Source organism: Nicotiana tabacum, chromosome 18 (genome assembly GCF_000715075.1).
Source record: "Nicotiana tabacum cultivar K326 chromosome 18, ASM71507v2, whole genome shotgun sequence".
NCBI classification, from domain to species: Eukaryota; Viridiplantae; Streptophyta; class Magnoliopsida; order Solanales; family Solanaceae; genus Nicotiana; species Nicotiana tabacum.
The window spans coordinates 44,768,978-44,789,062 of NC_134097.1; the positions used below are offsets into that span (position 1 = coordinate 44,768,978).

Consider the following 20,085-nt stretch of genomic DNA (forward strand, 5'->3'; position numbering starts at 1 on the left):
TACAAGGCCAAAGTTGAATCATAATCCTTTCGAAAATATTGACGTGAGCTTCCTGCCATGAACCAACAAAGGAGAATACCCCCTTTGTCGAGCTTGACGTGGAGGAATCACTTAGAGCTGAGACTTATCTGACGTCTTTCCTTGTATGTTGGTTTTGCAAATTTGTGTTGCCCAACAATAAGATCGATTGTAGTTGTGCTAGTGTTTTTAAAATTGCTACTTTGATGGCTCATGAAGAAAAGTTTTTCTTGACAGTTCCAGTCCTTGCAAGTATCTTTCATGGCTTAAGAGAGATCTCCACTTCTTAAGATTTGGGCGGCTCCTGCAAAGTACTTATTCCCGTTCATTATGTATATGGATGGATATTTTGAGACCTACTACCATGTTAAGGGTCTACAACAAGGTCCACATATATGCAAGATTTTTGACAAGAAGATGGCCAAGAATTTGACCTTGGGCCAAAATATAAAGAATTGCACAAAATGAGGTCCGTTAGTCCAAAATTGTAATTTTGAGCCACTTTTGTAACAACACAGAAACCATGCCACTTTTTAATGGAGGGTAAAATGGTAATGGTTCAATTTTGTAATAGTTCAGGTCAATTTTAACCAATTAGGATTGAGCTCCAAGTCATTTTGAGTCCTAAAAAATGTAATTTACCTCCTAATAATACCAAACCGACAAGATTCTCTTTTTTATTTTTTGGTTTCATCACTTATTTTTGAACTGACAAAACAGGGATGGCTACCAGCATCACATTTTCAGAAGCTTATATTGAGGCACCCACCTGAGAAAATTAGGTGTACCGAACTAAACTAGCAGAATACATGCATTAACTTCACTAGAGAGAACGTGGTGGCTAGGTTCTAGTTCAAATTAATTTGATTTCTAATAAGCTAAAGATAGTTACGATTAGGTAGTTAAAGTTAGGGTACCTTTGAGAAATCAAAAAATGGAGTCTTTGCTTATTAGGTCGTTTCAGAGACCATCCGTTCCACTTGCAGCAGAGTTCTCTCCACTCAAAACCAGTATGCACATTATTAAAACTTGAATCCTTTTGCTGGGGTTTTAGCTAATTTTTTTATTTATGTCTCCATTCTCATTTCTTACTGGGTTCATGAATTTCTGGACTTTTTGAGTGTTTCAGCTTTGCATGATGTAGTTTTCTTGTATATTTTGCTTCTTAATTGTAAAATATGTTCAATCTTGAGTTTGTTTCTAAGTGCTGGACTCTAAGCTCTGGAAGTTCTTAGTTCCACATTGGGTGTTGAATTTCTTTTAATGTCTTTTAGTCTTCTTGATGATTTTGTGTGGTTGGAAATCTGTATTTTCTTGAAGCATGTAAAATTTGAATCTCTTTCCTGGCTCAATAGCTAATTAATTTGTCTATGTCCTCATTGCAATTTCTAATTAAGGACCTGCTCTTTGTGTGTTCATTAGTTCCAGTAATTTTTTGAGTGTTGCAACTTTAGATGGTGGTGGGTTTCTTGCAGTTTTCCTTTTATTTTTTTAATGATGGTGGTGTCTGGGCTAGCTTTTGCGCGCGCCTCGACTATTCCACCGGTACCTGCTAGCACAGGTACCAGCTAACTCTGCACCTCAAGGTTAGGCAGATGAGAAGAATTTACCTAGTGTTTTTGGCTTCCGCCGGGAAGAAATCACCTACTTTTGCTTTTAATTTGAATATATGTTCAATCTTGAGTTCATTCTATGTGCTGAAGTCATAGCTCTGGCAGAAAAAGTGATAGTAAATCAAGAGAAGAATAATATGGTGCTGTTTTTTTGACAAGACAAGCAAATATGATAGTAGTTGCTGGGATGATACTGGGAAAAGACTTATGCTCTTGGATGATGCAATGTGCTTTTGTATATTGTTTCCACTGTATAGTGTTCACTTATGATTTGAAAAAGCTAGAATCTATGAAGTAGGAAATTTCTGTAATGTGTATGCAGTACCAAGTGGAGAAATAGATTGGATTCTGTTAATACCCTGAAATATGTTTCTCTCTATGCCTCCGACATGGCGACATAATAGGTTCACGCACAATATTACGAGTTTTGAAGTGTAAAGCATGGAAGAGACCAGGAAAGCACGATTCCACTTCTATGAAGTTGCAAAGGCAGTATATGACGCAGGAGCTTGTTGGAGGCAGTTATGGAAGCATTATTCCCACTGATCGAAAACTTAAAGAGAGGTTTTTGGTGCATGCATCCTCTGAACATCCTCTTGAATCTCAACCTTCAAAGAGTCCATGGAACTCAGTGCATGATGCAGTGGATGCTTTCTACAGGTTCTCGCGGCCCCATACCGTAATAGGAACAGTTAGGTCCACAACTCCTATATTGTTTCCATGTCATCTGATATGCCATACTATTTCGTTATCTATCTGTGTAAACTCCATCATTCATTTGTGTTTATTTATGTCATTATAAGTCTTAACCACTTTTAATTTATGGAGCCAACAATGCCTTGCCCAGAATTGAATTTTTATTAATGCATATTTGGACTTTGACTACTATGAATTTCATTAGATGTAGCTAGAGGAATAGGTTTTTAATTTCAGAAGGTGTCGAAAGATGTTAATTTCAGAGAATCTGCCTAATGGACAAAGCTTGAAATTTCATGGCATAATTATGCAAACACGCATGCAATCGAATATAGTTGTTTTTGAATTTTGATAGATTAAAAGTATTAGAACAGTGACTTACATTACTTTTCTCTGAGCAGGCATTGAGCATAATTTCAGTTTCTCTCCTTGCAGTTGAGAAGTTCTCTGATTTCTCTCCATTATTTTTTACCGGGATGTTACAGGTGGGTAAAGACCATTCTTAAGTCCAACGGACGATGTGATCTGGGATGACAAATTTTGATATCCACTATATTGTTGCAGGCTATTGTTGCTGCCCTATTCATGAATATTTACATAGTTGGTTTAAACCAGTTGTCTGATATTGAAATAGACAAGGTATTTTTCTATTTAGTTTCCGTGAATTTAATTTCTGAATGCAGAACATGCAGGCTTCGGATATCAGTATGAAGGCTTAATTCGAGAAGCCACATTTCATGTTTGTGTTCTGTCATTTTATATTTGGGCTAGGGAGGGTGCTGGGTACATGGGTTTATATAGGCTAATACTAATTGTAATTCCTGGATTCGTCTTTGGCAGCATATTGATACACGAGAAGTCATTTAGAACTCACTGAATACTGCTCTTTTTACTCAATGTTTATGAAGGTATTTGAGTATCTAGCTTGTCAACCAGTAGATATACACTATCTAACTCTCAAAAGTCTGTAATTGTTTTACTACTGGGAAAAAGGCCCTACAGCAATTCTCTTTTAATCAATTGTCATTTCATTATAATCCTCACGCAGTATAAAATCTTTCCTGAAATCTGTCCGTGATAAGGACGATTGCAGTTTATGTTTTTTTCTCCAAGGAAAAGTTCCTGGGAGTATATTTAGTTTTTCTTTCTTTGTTGATATAAAATTTTCCAGCAACTTTTTCTACTTCTGCATGTGAAATTTTAATATTTTTTTTTCCCAGGTAAACAAGCCATATCTTCCATTGGCATCAGGGGAATACTCTTTGCAGACTGGAGTAATTATCGTGTCGTCTTTCGCCATTCTGGTGAGTTTAAAGATCTGTACTTAACCACCATGGAGAAAATTGTCTTCTCGAACTGCAAATAATACGTATTCTGGCTCTTATTTGCTGTCATTCATATGTTTGGTAAACATTTATCTTCAGGATTGCCCAGCCTAATCTTCATGGAATTAGAAGAAAAGTTAGAAAGTAGTGAGGGTTGGTGAATATTGCAATCCCTATTGTCCCTCAGAATCTTTTGGGGTTCGGGTACGGGATTCGCTGTTAAAGCAGTATCAGAGTTTAAATATCCTGCTTAACACAATGGTCAAGTGTTTGTTTTAGGCATGTAAGCTTCACATTTTGTTCTATTGGTTTTACTTTTAGCTGTATGTTTATGTGCTTTACTGTCATAGAATACTTAAAAGCAGCATTTCTATAATTCTATTTGAAGTTTCTGAGAAGATAAGAAGTAAAATAGATTAAACGCAGAGTACTTTTTTGATGGACCTCATTTCTACCCTTTATTAGAATTGTAAAACTCGGAAAAACATCAGGTTTCTATTGTCATCTTGTGTTCCTCTTTTTCTGTTACGAAATCGTAAGTGATATAATTTTTGAGCCTAAAGGAAGAAGGGGTTCTAAATATGAAGCTTGAAGCTTATTCGTGTATCTGCATTATTAGATATGTATCATCCTTAGTCACTGAGACCAAAATATGGGTTGCAATGTGTGAAAAAATAAAAATTTAAAAAAATATTGGTTGCTCAATTCTTGGGGCTTGGGTAATTATTCTTCATTGGCTGATGTTATGTTACTGCTCTACAATCGTCTTATCTTAATTGCAAGAGTCGTGGCATATCATATGAACTTGCAAGAATTCTATTATTTTTCAAGTTTCTGTTTTCCAAAGCATTAAATTTCATCAATAGATATTCCTGTACACGTATCCTGACTACAGAAATACCTCGTACTCCTCCTTTTCAGAGTTTTTGGCTTGGATGGATCGTTGGTTCCTGGCCTTTATTTTGGGCTCTATTCATCAGTTTTGTACTAGGAACTGCCTACTCAATCAACGTGAGTTGCATCTCATTGTGACAGCTAATTACTGGTTAACAAAATTATGAGTTTATTTATTCTCTCATATAGATTGTTCTTTTTAGAGTAGCTTGACATCATGAATAATCATTTTAATCTAAAAGGGAAAGAAAATATTGTTGCAGCATTTCTTATTCTTCTGTTTCTCTTTCGTTTTTCCTTGTCATGATTTTAGTAGGTAACTTAAGTTAGAAAGACCTTGCAATTATCTATGTTGCAGGTAAATTAAAAAGTTAAGAGTTGTTTTATGGTAGATAAAAGGCTCTAGTATATTCCATCTTGATGGTTAAAAGTTTTTTCCACAGTAGGCAATTTTTTTTAAACTTCCTACCCTGGTTGACATCGAGTTGCGAGGAACATGATTGTATTAAACTATACATAATGTAGCAGATAGGTTGCCCACTTAACACCTTATTACGATCTGGTTCTATTGTATTATCCCACAAATAGGGGAAAAAAAATACTAGGTATGGTGGCATTTCCTATTATGCACGGTAGATATCACGTATTACAATACCTTTCGTAAGTCTTCATATTATTATCCACTTATTATCTTATTGACCTCCCGAACTGCTGATTAACAGTTCTCCTCTTTGAATTTGATTAGCTTGTACTGGTTCCAAGAGCTTGTGTTTTCATGAGGGGTAAAGCTGGGCTTCTGGTATCAGTGACAAAATAAGTTTTCTGCTTGTTCTTAAGTCTTTGGATTTTTTTGCTAGGTAAACTTGTATAGTCCTATAGTTCTGTGATTGACCTTTCTTCCTTCTACGTTTTCGAAGGGTCAATTTGACTGCCTTTGAAGTTTCATTTCACAGTAGTAATTTGGTCCTCACAGGCAGACTTGTATAACTGATAAATTCTCTACCTCTTAGTGATTCTTTAGCAGGTAAATTTGAAACCAGATAACTTGTCGAGAATTCTATAACTTCCACAAAGCTTTGGATAATGATCAGCTAACTATGCTTCTTATCAAAGAAATGATCAGCTATGTTGTGGCCCTGATTGTGTAGGAAATAGTGCATCTCTATTATCTTGTTTATAGTCAAATAGAGAATATCTTTTCTCTCTAATTTGCTTCCAAAGCCTGAACACGTAATATGTATCTTTACTTCACATCCATTACTATTTTTTGTGAATGCATTTGATGAAATATACAAGTGACTGGGTCATCAGGCATCTCTTATTCTTTTAAGTATTTCTTCCGAGTCTCTGTCTTTTCCAGTAGAAATAGTATCTTCTAGTTTATACTCCCTCTATTCCATTTTATAAAACAGTACTTGACTGGACATGAAGTTTAAATGGTTATATAACTTCTACTATATTAGTAGTTGTTAGATAATTATGTAAATATTATGAATTAGTCCTAGTCCCATATAGAATAGGAGTATGATATGAATTGTATAAATAGGGCACATTGTATTATAATTAAATTGAAGATCAATAAGATTTTTCTCTCGTGCATTTTTACATGGTATCAGAGCATTAGTGAGAAAAGATCGCTGTGCGTCATTCTAGCGTAACCGGGAAGAAAGAACTTAGTCATCGTGCAATTTTTCCGGTGACCTAAGGCCTATCTAATTGAAAGTCACTTTCTATCGGTGTTGTGCAAAAACCAACACCACCATGAGGTAGATCATCCTCCGGCGACCAACCCCTTAAATTTTCTCTGGCAGAAAAGCTGCCACGTGCCTCCACGTGCCGGCAACAGAAACTTTTACGGCGAGGGTTCCGACCCATGCGCCGGCGCGTGGGCTACTTTCCGCTCATGTTTTTCATGAAGCTTCTTCAGGACAGTTTGCTCTCCTCACAATTCCGAGCCTACCCATCTAATTTAAATCAAATTCTGACCACTTTTATATTTTTCGGCGTGAACAGTAATTCCCAGAAAATTTTTGCTCTTTCCGGCATAAACATTATAATGGCATTCGTATCAGAAGCCTTTGACTCACAATCCGTTGGATCCAATGCAATCCAGATGGTTTCTTTACCGGATTATATTGAGTTCCTTTAGTACAAAACATGTAAACAGACATCTTTAGGGATAGCTTCCGTTGTTCAAACAGATAGTAGCGTGACTTGTGTCTCCCAATCTTCAACCTCCGAGTCTTGGGTCATTGATTCAGGTGCATCTGATCATATTTCGTGTAACAAATCTCTTTTCACTACTATTTCATGCTCTCAATCTCTCCCAACAGCCATAATGGCCATCGGGTCTCAAACCATGGGAACTGGAATAGGTGAAGCAAGTCCACTTCCTTCCTTACCTTTAGATTCAGTTCTTTATGTTACCGGTAGTCCTTTTAATCTCATAGCCGTTAGTCGCTTAGCTAAATCACTTAAATGCTCGGTTTTATTTCTTGATGACCTTGTTTTTATACTGGAACGCAGTACAGAGCGGATCATTGGTACCGGGCGTGAATCATATGAACTTTATTACCTTATCCTTGCAAAATAACATGGACTCACATCTTGTCTTCCTTCAACAACTTGTCTTGTTACTGATTCACCAAATTTATTACATAAACGGTTGGGACATCCCAGTTTGTCAAAACTTCAGAAAATGGTACCTCACTTATCTCACTTGTTCACTCTAGAGTGTGAGTCATGTCAGCTCGGTAAGCATACCCGCTTTCATTTCCCTCGGCGTCTTGATAATCGAGCAGAGTCACCTTTTACTTTAGTCCATTCAGATGTTTGGGGTCCTAGTCAGATTAGTTCTCCCTTGGAATTACGCTACTTTGTCAGTTTCATTGATGATTATTCCAGGTGCACTTGGATATTTTTGATGAAAAATCGATCTGAGTTATTTTCTACTTTCCAGACCTTCCACGCTGGAATTCAAAATCAATTTGGGGTTTCTATCCGCACATTTTGTAGTGATAATGTCCTAGAGTATTTGTCTTCCCCATTTCAGCAATTTATGAACTCTCGTGGGATTATTTATCAAACATCTTATTTGTACACATGCCAACAAAATGGGTAGCTGAAAGAAAGAATAGACATCTTATTGAAACAGCTCGTACCCTACTCATACAATCTCATGTTCCATTGCGTTTTTGGGGGGATGCAGTTCTTGTTCCATTGTGTTTTTGGAGGATGCAGTTCTTACATCTTGTTATCTTATTAATCGTATACCATCTTCAGCTATCCAAAATCAAGTTCCATTCTCTGTCTTGTTTCCCCACTTACCTTTGTTCATTCCTCCACCCCGTGTCTTTGGGAGCACGTGTTTTGTTCATAAACTTATTCCAGGAAAAGATAAGTTAGCTCCTCGTGCTCTTAAGTGCGTATTTTTGGGTTACTCGAGAACACAAAAGAGATATCGATGCTATTCTCCTGACCTCCGGCGATATCTTATGTCTGCTGATGTTACCTTCTTTGAAACGCAATCATACTTCACAAGTCCAGGTAATCACTTAGATATTTTTAAGGTGCTACCAGTTTCATCTTTTGGAGATTCAGTCATTGTCTCCCATTCATCTTTCTCTATTACTGCAGCTTCACCACCTACAGCTCCAGTTGGCAGTTCCACCACCTATATCTCCAGTTCCACCACCTATAGCTCCAATTCCACCACCTATAGCTCCAGTTCCACCACCTAGTCCAGTTCAACCTTCTCCAGTGCCACTACTCCCGACTTATCATCGTCGTCCGCGCCCAGCATCAGGCCCAGCTGATTCACGGCATGCACCTGACCCTGCTAATACTACGGACTTGTCTACTCTTAGTCAACCGATTGCACTACGGAGAGGTATATGGTCCACACTTAATCCTAATCCTCATTATGTCTGTTTAAGTTACCATCGTCTGTCATCAGCCCATTGTGCATTTGTATCATCTTTGTCCTTTGTTTCCGTCCCTCAGTTTACAAGTGAAGCACTGTCTCATCCAGGGTGGCAACAAGATATGATTGACGAGATGTCTGCTTTACAAACGAGTGGTACTTGGGAGCTTGTTCCTCTTCCTTCGGGTAAATCGATTGCTGGTTGTCGTTGGGTGTATGCAGTCAAAGTTGGTCCAGATGGCCAGGTTGATCGACTTAAGGCTCATCTTGTTGCCAAAGGGTATACTCAAATATTTGGGCTCGATTACAGTGATACTTTCTCTCCCGTGGCTAAAATAGCATCAGTCCGCCTTTTTCTATCCATGGCTGCTGTTCGCCATGGGCATCTCTATCAGTTGGACATTAAGAATGCTTTTCTTCACAGTGACCTTGAGGATGGGGTTTATATGGAGCAACCACCTGGTTTTGTTGCTCAGGGGGAGTCTAGTGGCATTGTATGTCGGATTGCGCAAGTCACTATATGGTTTGAAACAGTCCCCTCGAGCCTGATTTGGTAAGTTCAGCACAATTATTCAGGAGTTTGGCATGACTCGTAGTGAAGCTGATCACTCTGTGTTTTAGCTGGTGGTTTAAATTGATGATATTGTTATTACTGACAATAACCAGGATGATATTACTAAGTTGAAGAAGCATCTCTTTCAGCACTTTCAGGCTAAAGATCTGGGCAGATTAAAGTGTTTTCTAGGTATCGAGGTTGATTAGTCTAGCTCAAGTATTGTAATCTCACAACGGAAGTATGCCTTAGACATTCTTGATGAGACAGGAATGATAGGTTGTAGGCCTGTTGACACTCCTATGGATCCGAATTCTAAACTTCTACCAGGGCAGGGGGAGCCGCTTAGCGATCCTGCAAGGTATAGGCGGCTGGTTGGTAAATTAAATTACCTAATAGTGACTAGACCTGACATTTCCTTTCCTGTGAGTGTGGTAAGTCAGTTCCTGGATTCTCCCTGTGATAGTCATTGGGATGCAGTTGTCCGTATTCTTTAATATATAAAATCAGCTCCAGGCAAAGGATTATTGTTTGAAGATCGAGGTCATGAGCAAATTATTGGGTAATCAGATGCTGACTGGGCAAGATCACCTTCTGATAGACGTTCTACGTCTGGATATTGTGTTTTAGTAGGAGGTAATTTGGTGTCTTGGAAGAGCAAGAAACAGAATGTGGTTGCTCGGTCTAGTGCGAAAGTAGAATATTGAGCAATGACTGTGGCAACATGTGAGCTAGTTTGGATCAGACTTTTGCTTAATAAGTTGAAATTTGGTAAGATAAAAAAGATGGAACTTGTGTGTGATAATCAAGCTGCCCTTCATATTGCATCAAATCCGGTGTTCCATGAGAGAACTAAACACATTGAGATTGACTGTCACTTCGTCAAAGAAAAGATACTCTCAGGAGATATTGCTACAGAGTTTGTGAAGTCGAATGATCAGCTTGCAGATATTTTCACCAAGTCCGTTATTGGTCCTCGTATTAGTTACATATGTAACAAGCTCGATAAATATGATTTGTATGCACCGGCTTGAGGGGGAGTGCTAGATAATTATGTAAATAATATGAATTAGTCCTAGTTCCACATAGAATAGGAGTATGATATGTATTGTATAAATAGGACACATTGTATTATAATTAAATTGAAGATCAATAAGATTTTTCTACCGTGCATTCTCACAGTAGTAGTGGAAGAAGCTAATAAAATAGTGGTTGAGAAGTTAGTCCGATAGAGGAAACATCACATTGAAGTTTAAAATTTGAATCGTTTCAAGTATTGTTGAGTATTGTAAAGCTATTAAAGTAGTGTATGGTGTCAAATTATTTGGGTCATTTCAAAACGGAAAGAATGTTATATAATCTTGGACAAAGGAGTCCAAGTTACAGCATAATGTCTAATGCAACCAGTTTATAGCAAAATTATTGCAGATTTTACCATCATATTTTACCTTCAAAGAGTGTTAGAAGATTCCTCCTGCAAATTGTTGCTTAGACTGTATAAGTATAATCCGGTCTCTCCTCTTTAGTTTTGCTTTAAATTATTATATCAGATCTGTATTTTTGTCACTTGTTTCATTAGCTGTTGCTGTATTGTTACAATCTGGTAAAAAGGGGAAAGCAATAATAAGGGAGAATATTCATCACCTCATCACCACATTTAATTATAATTGCTTTCCCAGAGTGCATGACAGTAAGTGGGTTGCAATAAATGTTATATGTAAGAAATGAAGCTTAGGAGAGGGTGGTGAATTAGATGCTGTCCAGAGAGTTCTCTAACTTGGATAATTTCACTTCCATGGTATGAATGGCTGTAAGATCAGTAAATTGTGTATGATATCTCAGGAAGTGTTTCTGATTGTTGCTTTTCAAAATGCTGCTACATTTTCAGCTGCCACTTTTGAGATGGAAGAGATTTCCCTTGGTTGCTGCAATGTGCATCTTTGCTGTACGAGCAGTGATAGTTCAGATAGCCTTTTATTTGCATATTCAGGTCTTTACTATTTCTACAATTTACAGTTATCTTTTTGTTTTGTCTTCAAAGAGAATGCATAGTTAAAGTGCTTACTGTACCATATGAAGACCTAAAATTTCAACTAGTATGGCTGTCAGAACATGTTTGATGTTATTGGTAAGGACCGAACACCTTGCATCTGTTATGTAATTGTTCGACTTCATTTAATTAAAAATAGAGGAGGAAAAGAAAAGGATCCAGTTCATGTGAAAACTCATATCTTTGTCGTTGGGTATTGTTCTTAATCGTCAGATTTTTAGCTGCTCAATATTAACAATTAATAGTTGTTAGTCTGTTGTAGATATATATTTGCGTCAACTAATAACTAGATCAAATATGCTTAAGTCATAGACTACCAGGATCAACTTTAACTTTATAGTGCTCTTCTCTCATTTCTTGATAAAAGTAATTTCAATTTTCAGACTTATGTGTACAGAAGACCAGCTGTCCTTTCAAGACCTTTGATATTTGCAACAGCATTCATGAGCTTTTTCTCAGTTGTTATAGCATTATTCAAGGTAAATATATGCTCTCTAATCCTGATTAGTTGTTTTAATATCTACGAGAAAGAGACTTATTTTATATGACATAAGAAGAAAATAGCTGCTATGGATGACTAGATGTTCTTTGAGAAGAAGAAACAAAGTGAGTCAAATTTGTTACTTTGCTTTCACAGTAAAAACTACACGGACAAATTCACTTCTCTATCATGTATCTAACTAGTGTATAGCCAACTATATAGTACGAACCATGTAAAATGATTTGTTTTAAAACTGCTGTTTTCAAAGAGTCGGGTAAAACTGTTAGGTACCTCACCCCATCTAAAACTCAAACAACACTAACCACCCTAGCATGAAGTTCTTGACACAAGTAAGAAACCAAAGTGAATGTATGTCTAGAACAGAGTTCTGGAATGGGAGCGTCATGTATAGCAAGATATGATACAAGCGATAGTGATTGACATCTATCACAAATCCTAAGAAAATGAATGTGACACCTTGATCCACTCTTAAGACACAGCTGGAAGATAAAAGATTAATCCAAAGGGTTAAAAGTTATGATGGCCTTGAACAAGTAACAATTTTATGTGATCTTAGATGTACATCCATACATTTTGATAAATGCCACTTTCAGTAAATTTTGGCTAAAAGCTATGCAATCGTTGCTCAGAATTATACATTAAGTTTGTAAGAACTAAGAACTACTAGCCATAAATGATTTTCGTCTTCATCCTGAAGCTTAATGCTAAGCTGCCAACTGTTGATCTGTCCAAGCCTGGAAAACACTGACGTAAGTACATGTCAATCTGGAGCAGGAGTATTACTCCTGCTAAAGTCATGACAACTTTGTCAGGTCACTGATCTTGAAGTCATGTCAAGCTATATTCTGGAGGTGATTTTACTGTGCATGATAATGTCAAACATGTTTTATGACAACAATATCTATAATACCAACTTAGTATTTTCCAACACTAGGAGGTTTTTACTCACAAATGCCTTTCCAAGCTATTTATAGTTCTATGCAATACAATTGTTAATGCCCAAGTAAGAATCTCCGTATTCCTAGTTTGGTTCTATTAATTGAGATGAGATTAATTCCTTAATCCACCCAATTCTTTGCTAATTGCTTTATACCTAAACTCGGTTCCACTTCTCCAAGTTAGAACTGAGTGTGATAGGCGTTAATTTAGTGTTTGCAACCACCAAATCATGCAAGAAATTATGGAGCAATTAGATAACACAATATTTAATCAAAGACGAATCTATATTAATAACCCATAGTCATAACACCACTCTGGATTCACAAACCTAGCTAATGAATTTAGCTCGAAGAAATAATCAAATTATCTTGAAATCCTATCATTGATGGTAATGGAGAAGATGATTGAGAAACTGTGATGTCACTTGTTAACCCTCAGGAAAACTCACAACCGCTCATACAATAGTCCTCTTTGTCAAAGTTACTCAGAAAAGACCTAAAAAGTACCATTTATTCTCGTTCGAAAAGTTGGACAAATTTATCCTCGTCGGGTCCGGCGTGGCCAAGTTGCGTGGCCCATGCAAGATGCGCGGCTCAATGCTCTATTCTTCATCTCTCAGTGTGTGGCTAAGCTGTGTGGCCCATGCAGGATGCGTGACCAAGCTGCGTGGTCCACGCAGGATGCGTGGCCACTTCCAGAACTCTAACTTTTAGCCTCCAAGTTCTCCAAATGCGTGGGTGACTTGCGTGGCCCACGTTGGATGGACTTTTATTCCTTTAGCTTTCTTCTTCAGTTTTGGCCTGAATTTGATGGTTATCTTGCAAGTATTTGATGACTTTCAATATCTTAATTCTCACCCAACTCCATGGCCTGCAATTATATCATTCAAAACATAATTAGTCCATTAATCACATCAACTGGGGCATAACTCTATTAAAAGGCATAAGAGAAGTTGGAAAAAATACCAACTTATCACAAGTTAATAAGAAAACCGAAGTAATAAAAACAATTGGTAGTAATAAAAATCTAAGAATAAGAATATACGAGAATGATACTATAATTACAACAACAACCCATTATAATCCCACTTAGTGGAGTCTGGGGAGGGTAGTGTATACGCAGACCTTACCCCTACCCTGGGGTAGAGAGGCTGGTTCCAAATAGACCCTCGGCGAATGATACTATAATTACAAGATTGAAAAGTGGTGACAATCGCAAGATGATAGAAAGTCGTACGCTCGACTACCTCTTTATGTCCTAATCCTCGACCTCCACGCCCTTCTATCAAGGGTCATTGTCCTCATCAAGCTAAATATGTGTCATGTCCTGTCTAATCACCTCTCTCTAATACTTCTTCATCCTGCCTCTACCTCTCCTCAGCCCTACTATTGCCAGCCTCTCACACCTCCTTAATGGTGCATCTATGCTTTTCCTCTTCACATGTCCAACCCATCTCAGCCTTGCTTCCCGCATCTTATCCATCACGAAGGCCATTCCTACCTTGTCCCAAATATCCTCATTCCGAATCAAATCTCTTCTTGTATGCCCACACATCCATCTCAGTCTCCTCATCTCTACTACTTTCATCTTCTGAACATGAAAGTTCTTGACTGGCCAATATTCCGCCCCATACAACATAGTCAGTCTAACGACCACTCCATAGAACTTACCCTTAAGTCTTGGTGGTACATTAAATATACCATCAAATGTTCCCCAATAAAAGGGGAAAGAGAAAAAAGTATATCATATGGAACCATCACATAGCAAAAGGTATTTCACAAGATCAGAAAAGATAAGATAGAGATATAAAGCAAAATTCAAACAAAAGCATGGCGAAGAGTGGTGGATTGAAGGACATTACAACCTTAAGCCATTTGAACCTCACCAAAATTATCCATTAAAATCCTATTTTTTCCCACTAAAATCCAAAGTACTTATAAGACCACTATCTCTTGTCTTGCCATGTCTTGACAAAAACTTCCCACTATTCCATGTTTTTCCCCTCTCTTGGTTTTCTTTTCCATAAAAATCCCAGTATCCCATGCCTTGTCCACTAGCTCTTTCCATAAAAAACATCTATCCCATGTCTTGTTCTCTAGCTCATGAAAAGATTTCACACTCTATCCTATGTCTTGTCCATTACCTAATATATCTCTATAATATAAGAGATTCCTCACTACTATTCTATCATTAAGTTTTTATGTGAAAATGTCCTTTATGTGTGATCTCCTCCACTTGGATTGTGGAAAACAACTTGTCATGTATTTTCATTCCACTGTTATGTAAATTTACTAGTGTAAGTTGTAGGAGTTTTTCATTCCCTATATAACGGAGCCTCTATAATAGTTGGAAGAGCATCTAGTAACTCTTGTAAAACTTGTGTTGTATTGTAATGTGTTCTAGCTAAAATCTTTATTGTTTTTTCCTTCAAAATATTGGAGGCTGATCCTTATACGAGTGTAGAGTGTTAATATTTATAGTAGATGTATTTATTATAGTGTATAAGTTTTTCGAGTTAATGTTAAGCCCAACAAATTGTTGGCAAGAGTGCCTTTGTGAGCTACGCAAGCCAATTCTTTGTAGTAGGACTTTTGCATCTATAATTTAAATTTAGTACAGCTACATAATTCCTTATCATTCAACAATTCCAGGTACTAAACTCACCCAGGAAGGATTTACCAATTCCAAAAGTCAAAATATAGCTTTTGCATAGGAGTTATGTGGGGAAGTTTAAATCTTTGCTAATCAAAGAAAAGGGGAAGAAAACTGTTAAATACAAGGAGTGACTCCTAATACCTATCATAATCAGGAGTTTGTAAACTCCACTATCATGGCATGGGTTTTGTGTACAGCTTCAGATCAGCACTGCAGCGGCTATATCCTCTACCAACTTATTAACAATTTGGGTAAAAATCAAGAATCTACCTCCTCCAACAAAAGTAATCTGAGCTCAAGTTATTTAAAACTGGAAGAATCTCAAGGACAGGGCATCCTTGTATCAGGTTAATGGGATGCCAACTTATTAACAAACTGGGTAAAAATCAAGAATCTACCTCCTCCAACAAAAGTAATCTGAGCTCAAGTTATTTAAAACTGGCAGAATCTCAAGGACAGGGCATCCTTGTATCAGGTTAATGGGATGAAAGTTGAAACCTATGTTGTTCGCATTCTCCGAAAATGTGGCCGGATACGTATCGGATCCTCCAAAAGTAGAGCATTTTTGAAGGATCTGACACGGGTGCGGCTACATTTTGGAGAGTCCGCGCAACATAGGCTGAAACTAATTAAAATTGTGGGAGGAAGTCTTCCTTCGAACTACCTAGTATCTGGCGGTTAACTTGAAAACGATTTGTATTGCGTCGCTGTATATATTCAGACATGATCACAAGTTGAGTCATCTGGTAATGCATGTAACGCTTGAGAGCTGGCTAGAACACTGCATTAATGATATGCAGACATCAGCTACTTTCTTGGTTGAACTTATTATCCTTATTGGATACTCCCCTTTTGACAAAAGAGAGCTGCTTCCATCACTAAAGAACAGATTTCTGTCATGATGCTGAATATTATGGCTTTTTTCTTTTTTTTCTTTTTTTCTTTTTTTGCTTTGGTTGTCTTGTTACTGCTTCTTCTTACATGGCTTCTCCATTGATTTATTTCTTTCCAATTATATTGTGTCTATGATTTTTCTAAACCAAGGGTCTTTCGGAAATAGTCTCTCTACCTTCACAAGGTAGGGGTAAGGTCTGCGTGCACACTACCCTCCCCAGAACCCACTTGTGAGATTACACTGACATTGTTGTTGTTGTTGTTGTTGAATAACACGGTGTTACTCAAAGAGATCATAAATGGAAAACTGAAATTTTGTTTTATAAGTATAGATCGACGTAAGACAAAAATGTAAAACACATAACAAATTTACGAAACTAATTTCTCTCTAGCTTCATAGCCTGAAATGTGATCATTTGTTATCTACAAAACATCGAAGCTACAGAAAGTCATATCCAATTTTCACATGATACTGTAGGATATACCTGATATTGTTGGTGACAAGATTTTCGGAATTCAATCTTTTACTGTGCGCTTGGGTCAAGAGAAGGTAAGTACCAAAAGTATAGCCAAGGTCTTAAGGAATTTATTTTATTTTATTCTGTCGTCTTTTTTACCTGACTATACTTATTACACTTTTGGCAGGTCTTTTGGATTTGTATATCTCTTCTCGAAATGGCTTATCTTGTTGCCATTGTAGTGGGTGCAACTTCTTCCAACATCTGGAGCAAATATTTTACTGTAATGCACCTTGAACTCGTATAATTGCTTTATAGAGAGATTGTTAGTTATCGAAAAAGAAATTTTGTAAGTAGGCAAATCGCTAAAGACAAGCTGTTACTGAAACAGTAATGACTCAATATACATAAAGACTTCCTCCCTACCCAGCAAGATGGTACATCTGATCTGCCTTCTGTGGCTTATATTTCACAAAAGTCCAAATAAAAGGGTTAGCATACCCAAATTAGAAGTCATTTCATTCATCTGTCTGCATTTTCAATTCAGTATCACGAATTTTCAGCTTTTGGATTTTTAACTTTCAGAAAAAGCAGGGGAAAATGGATTATTAGTTGGGTTGAAAAGGAAAAGTTTCTCTCATTCTCAGCACGTAGTTATCGGCAATGGCTGAAGTCTGTTATTTCATTTGTTTACTTGAAAAAGAAATAAGGGTGCATGCTGTAGCAATTAATGAGGATTATTTCTACATTTCTTCATTAAAAAAAAAGACGATTATTGCCAGATCCTTCCAACAGAATATAGTGAAATTTCACCCTTCTGTTCTTATTGCATCATACCTTTCTATTTCTCTTTTTCCATCTCACCCCTTTCCAATATCCTGTGGGGGCATCTTCCTTTTTTGCTCTCCTGTCTTAGTGGAGTGTGGGTTGTAAATTGGAGAAGCAACCTCGACACCATTTTCAAGGAGAGCAAAGAAAAGGTAGATCTTGTCTTTTCTCTGTTATAGCTTTTCTTCCATTTTTTCCTCCATACTGCTATTATTCCTAATTTCCACTTTATTTCGTACTTTACTTGCTTTCATTTTCTTAGCTCTGAATTTACATCTTCCAGATAACCTCAATGGGGCAGTGGATTGGGGCTTCAGTTCCTTGCTCCTGTTTTTGTTTGAGATATCAGAGTATAAGTTATCACCACAAATAATTTAATCAAAATAGGAAAATCAGAAAGTTTTTCAAAATTACTGAAGCAATAGTGAGATTTACCAACGTTTGATTACAGTTTTATAGGTTGGTCTTGTTTAACATTTGAGTTTCCAAATGACCTGCACTGACATTCATGCTTATTTTGCAATGATCAGGTTGTTGGTCATGCTGCTTTGGCTCTTTTACTTTGGACTCGAGCCAAATCAATTGATTTCAGTAGAAAAGCGGCAATAACATCTTTTTACATGTTCATATGGAAGGTAAGATCTCTTCTAGCTTTGTGGATAATGCAACCAAGTCATGCAAAATGCACATTAGCTCGAAACTGTGGCCCATTCAGCATGTAAAGCAAGTCAATATAATCTTATCTAGCTGTATTGTTGCATATCATGTGACCAGGAGGTCACGGGTTCGAGCCGTGGAAACAGCCTCTTGCAGAAATGCAGGGTAAGGCTGCGTACGATAGACCCTTGTGGTTCGGCCCTTCCCTGGACCCCCGCGCATTGCGGGAGCTTAGTGCATCGGGCTGTATTGTTGCATATGCCATATGTTTGGTTGTAAAACCAGTTTACCTTTGATTTGCCTGCACTTGCTCGAGTTTAATAAAATTATCAAATGCTAATCTCTCATTGCAACATGCTTAGACACATGTGACAAGTACAAATATGTATGCACTTATGTAGTCGCTTGACTTGGTGTTTCACATGACATCCACCAGAGGATCCTGTGGTTGAACTTCATATTGGTTCTTTTTCAATTTTAAATATGATAATTATATTCTTGTAATATTTCTTTTACATTAAATTGAAGCTCGATATTCTGTCATGTTGAGTTTTTGTAATTGCCCTAAATCGAAAGTGATTTGGCGTTAATTACTAGTGTCATTAGTGTAGCCGGCTGTCAATTACCGACCTGCAGAGCCTTTCATATGACGTCTTATCCAAACTTGGTCTTGGGAAGTAATGTTAATTAGAACCATCTGATGCTGTTAGCCAAATAAAAATTTGGAGCAACATGAGGTGGTTAAATTGTATAGTATTGGATATTGACCAGCCTTATTCTCAAGATCAAGTCTCGGTAATAAGTACTGTTCCGTAACTCGACTGAGGAAAGAGAAGAACATTTGCATTGATGGGGGAAAAGAAATTTGCTGCGGCAGCAAATATTTGTTTGTTTTAAATTTTCAAAGAGTTGTAACGTGTATAGAGGAGGAGACACTAGCGATTGATAATGTCAAAGTAATTGTCATCATGCATAAAGCAAGTGGCACATACTGTAGCATCAATAACGAATATTTTGCACTAAAATGGTGAAGAGTACTTTGTCAATATCACTACAAGTTTAGGCTTGAGTCTGCCTTTAGAGTTTTGCACCTTAATTTTAATCCTCAATGTGGCTTACCTTGCTCATTTAGTTCATCCTCGTTTGTGTATATTCGATACATTTAAATTTTTCTTTTTGGGCTGGCAGCTTTTCTATGCAGAGTATTTGCTCATACCACTTGTGAGGTGAATAACAAAGAACATGAGTAATGCAGTCTTGTTCTGATGATGGATGGAAGTGTTCTGGCAGCTTGTCAATTCTCTTAAATTTTCGAAATTATTCTAATTCTGGTTAATGTAACTCTAAGTGGAGATCTAGCAACTAATTCTGCGAAATACCATTAAAACAAGCGTTTTATTGCATTTTTATATTTCTTTTAAGAATCATATTTGGATGTTTACTACCAAACCAAGTAATTAAAGAATAAATGAGAAAAAAAAATGGAGAATAAGACAGTGGAAGTTGCACCCACACTTGGAACACCAATTTCCTGAAACTCTCTAATGTGATCGGCTACGTACACATACTCTTCCTGAAACTCTATCTAGATCTATGAATCTCATTTTCCAGAATCAAAGCGAGATATATAAAACATGATGACGGTTTCTGTACTCCCACATCTCCACAGGTTATAAAATTTTGTAAAAAGAATGTACATTAATCATTTACCCTCTAGGCAATTTTTGTTGGGACAGTTACAGTAATTAGTCTATAATAAACTTTACTTACCAACGGTAAAAAAATAATTAGTCAATTTTTAAGAAAAATTTTCAGAGTCCTAGCAGGAATAAGTAATTAACAAAAGTGGCAGCTAATTATCTACATTTCTAACAGAAACATAATCAATTAATTAATGGACCTCTCAATCCCTCCCATGTTCCGTTGCTTATTTTTAGTGAAAGTTCTAAAATTGCCAAAAAATAATTAATGTGATAAGTTACTCCATTTAGCTGATTTATAGGGAACAAGATTGTACAACTATTAGACCATATTACTGTTCATTTTCTATTTCCTTTTTGGTTTTTCCCTTTTAATTTATC

General features: G+C 37.0%; 1 protein-coding gene across 1 annotated transcript; it reads left to right on the forward strand.

Moving 5' to 3' along the window:
• Nucleotides 1–637: 637 nt before the first annotated feature.
• On the forward strand, nucleotides 638–19,425 carry LOC107769769 (homogentisate phytyltransferase 1, chloroplastic-like). Its single transcript, XM_016589025.2, has 12 exons — nucleotides 638–1,028; nucleotides 2,036–2,322; nucleotides 2,729–2,812; nucleotides 2,892–2,966; nucleotides 3,548–3,631; nucleotides 4,574–4,663; nucleotides 10,910–11,011; nucleotides 11,455–11,550; nucleotides 16,540–16,611; nucleotides 16,707–16,802; nucleotides 17,878–17,982; nucleotides 19,193–19,425. Exons 1-12 carry the CDS (start codon nucleotides 953–955, stop codon nucleotides 19,232–19,234), a joined length of 1,209 nt encoding a protein of 402 aa, XP_016444511.1. The 5' UTR covers nucleotides 638–952; the 3' UTR covers nucleotides 19,235–19,425.
• Nucleotides 19,426–20,085: the final 660 nt, after the last annotated feature.

What these genes read in the sequence shown, in the direction of transcription:
- LOC107769769 (XM_016589025.2), top strand. Translation starts at nt 953, where the DNA reads ATGGAGTCTTTGCTTATTAGGTCGTTTCAGAGACCATCCGTTCCACTT. An exon ending in GTTCTCTCCACTCAAAACCA is followed by an intron (nt 1,029 to 2,035) that starts GTATGCACATTA and finishes GCGACATAATAG; the next exon opens with GTTCACGCACAATATTACGA. An exon ending in TTGTTATAGCATTATTCAAG is followed by an intron (nt 11,551 to 16,539) that starts GTAAATATATGC and finishes ATGATACTGTAG; the next exon opens with GATATACCTGATATTGTTGG.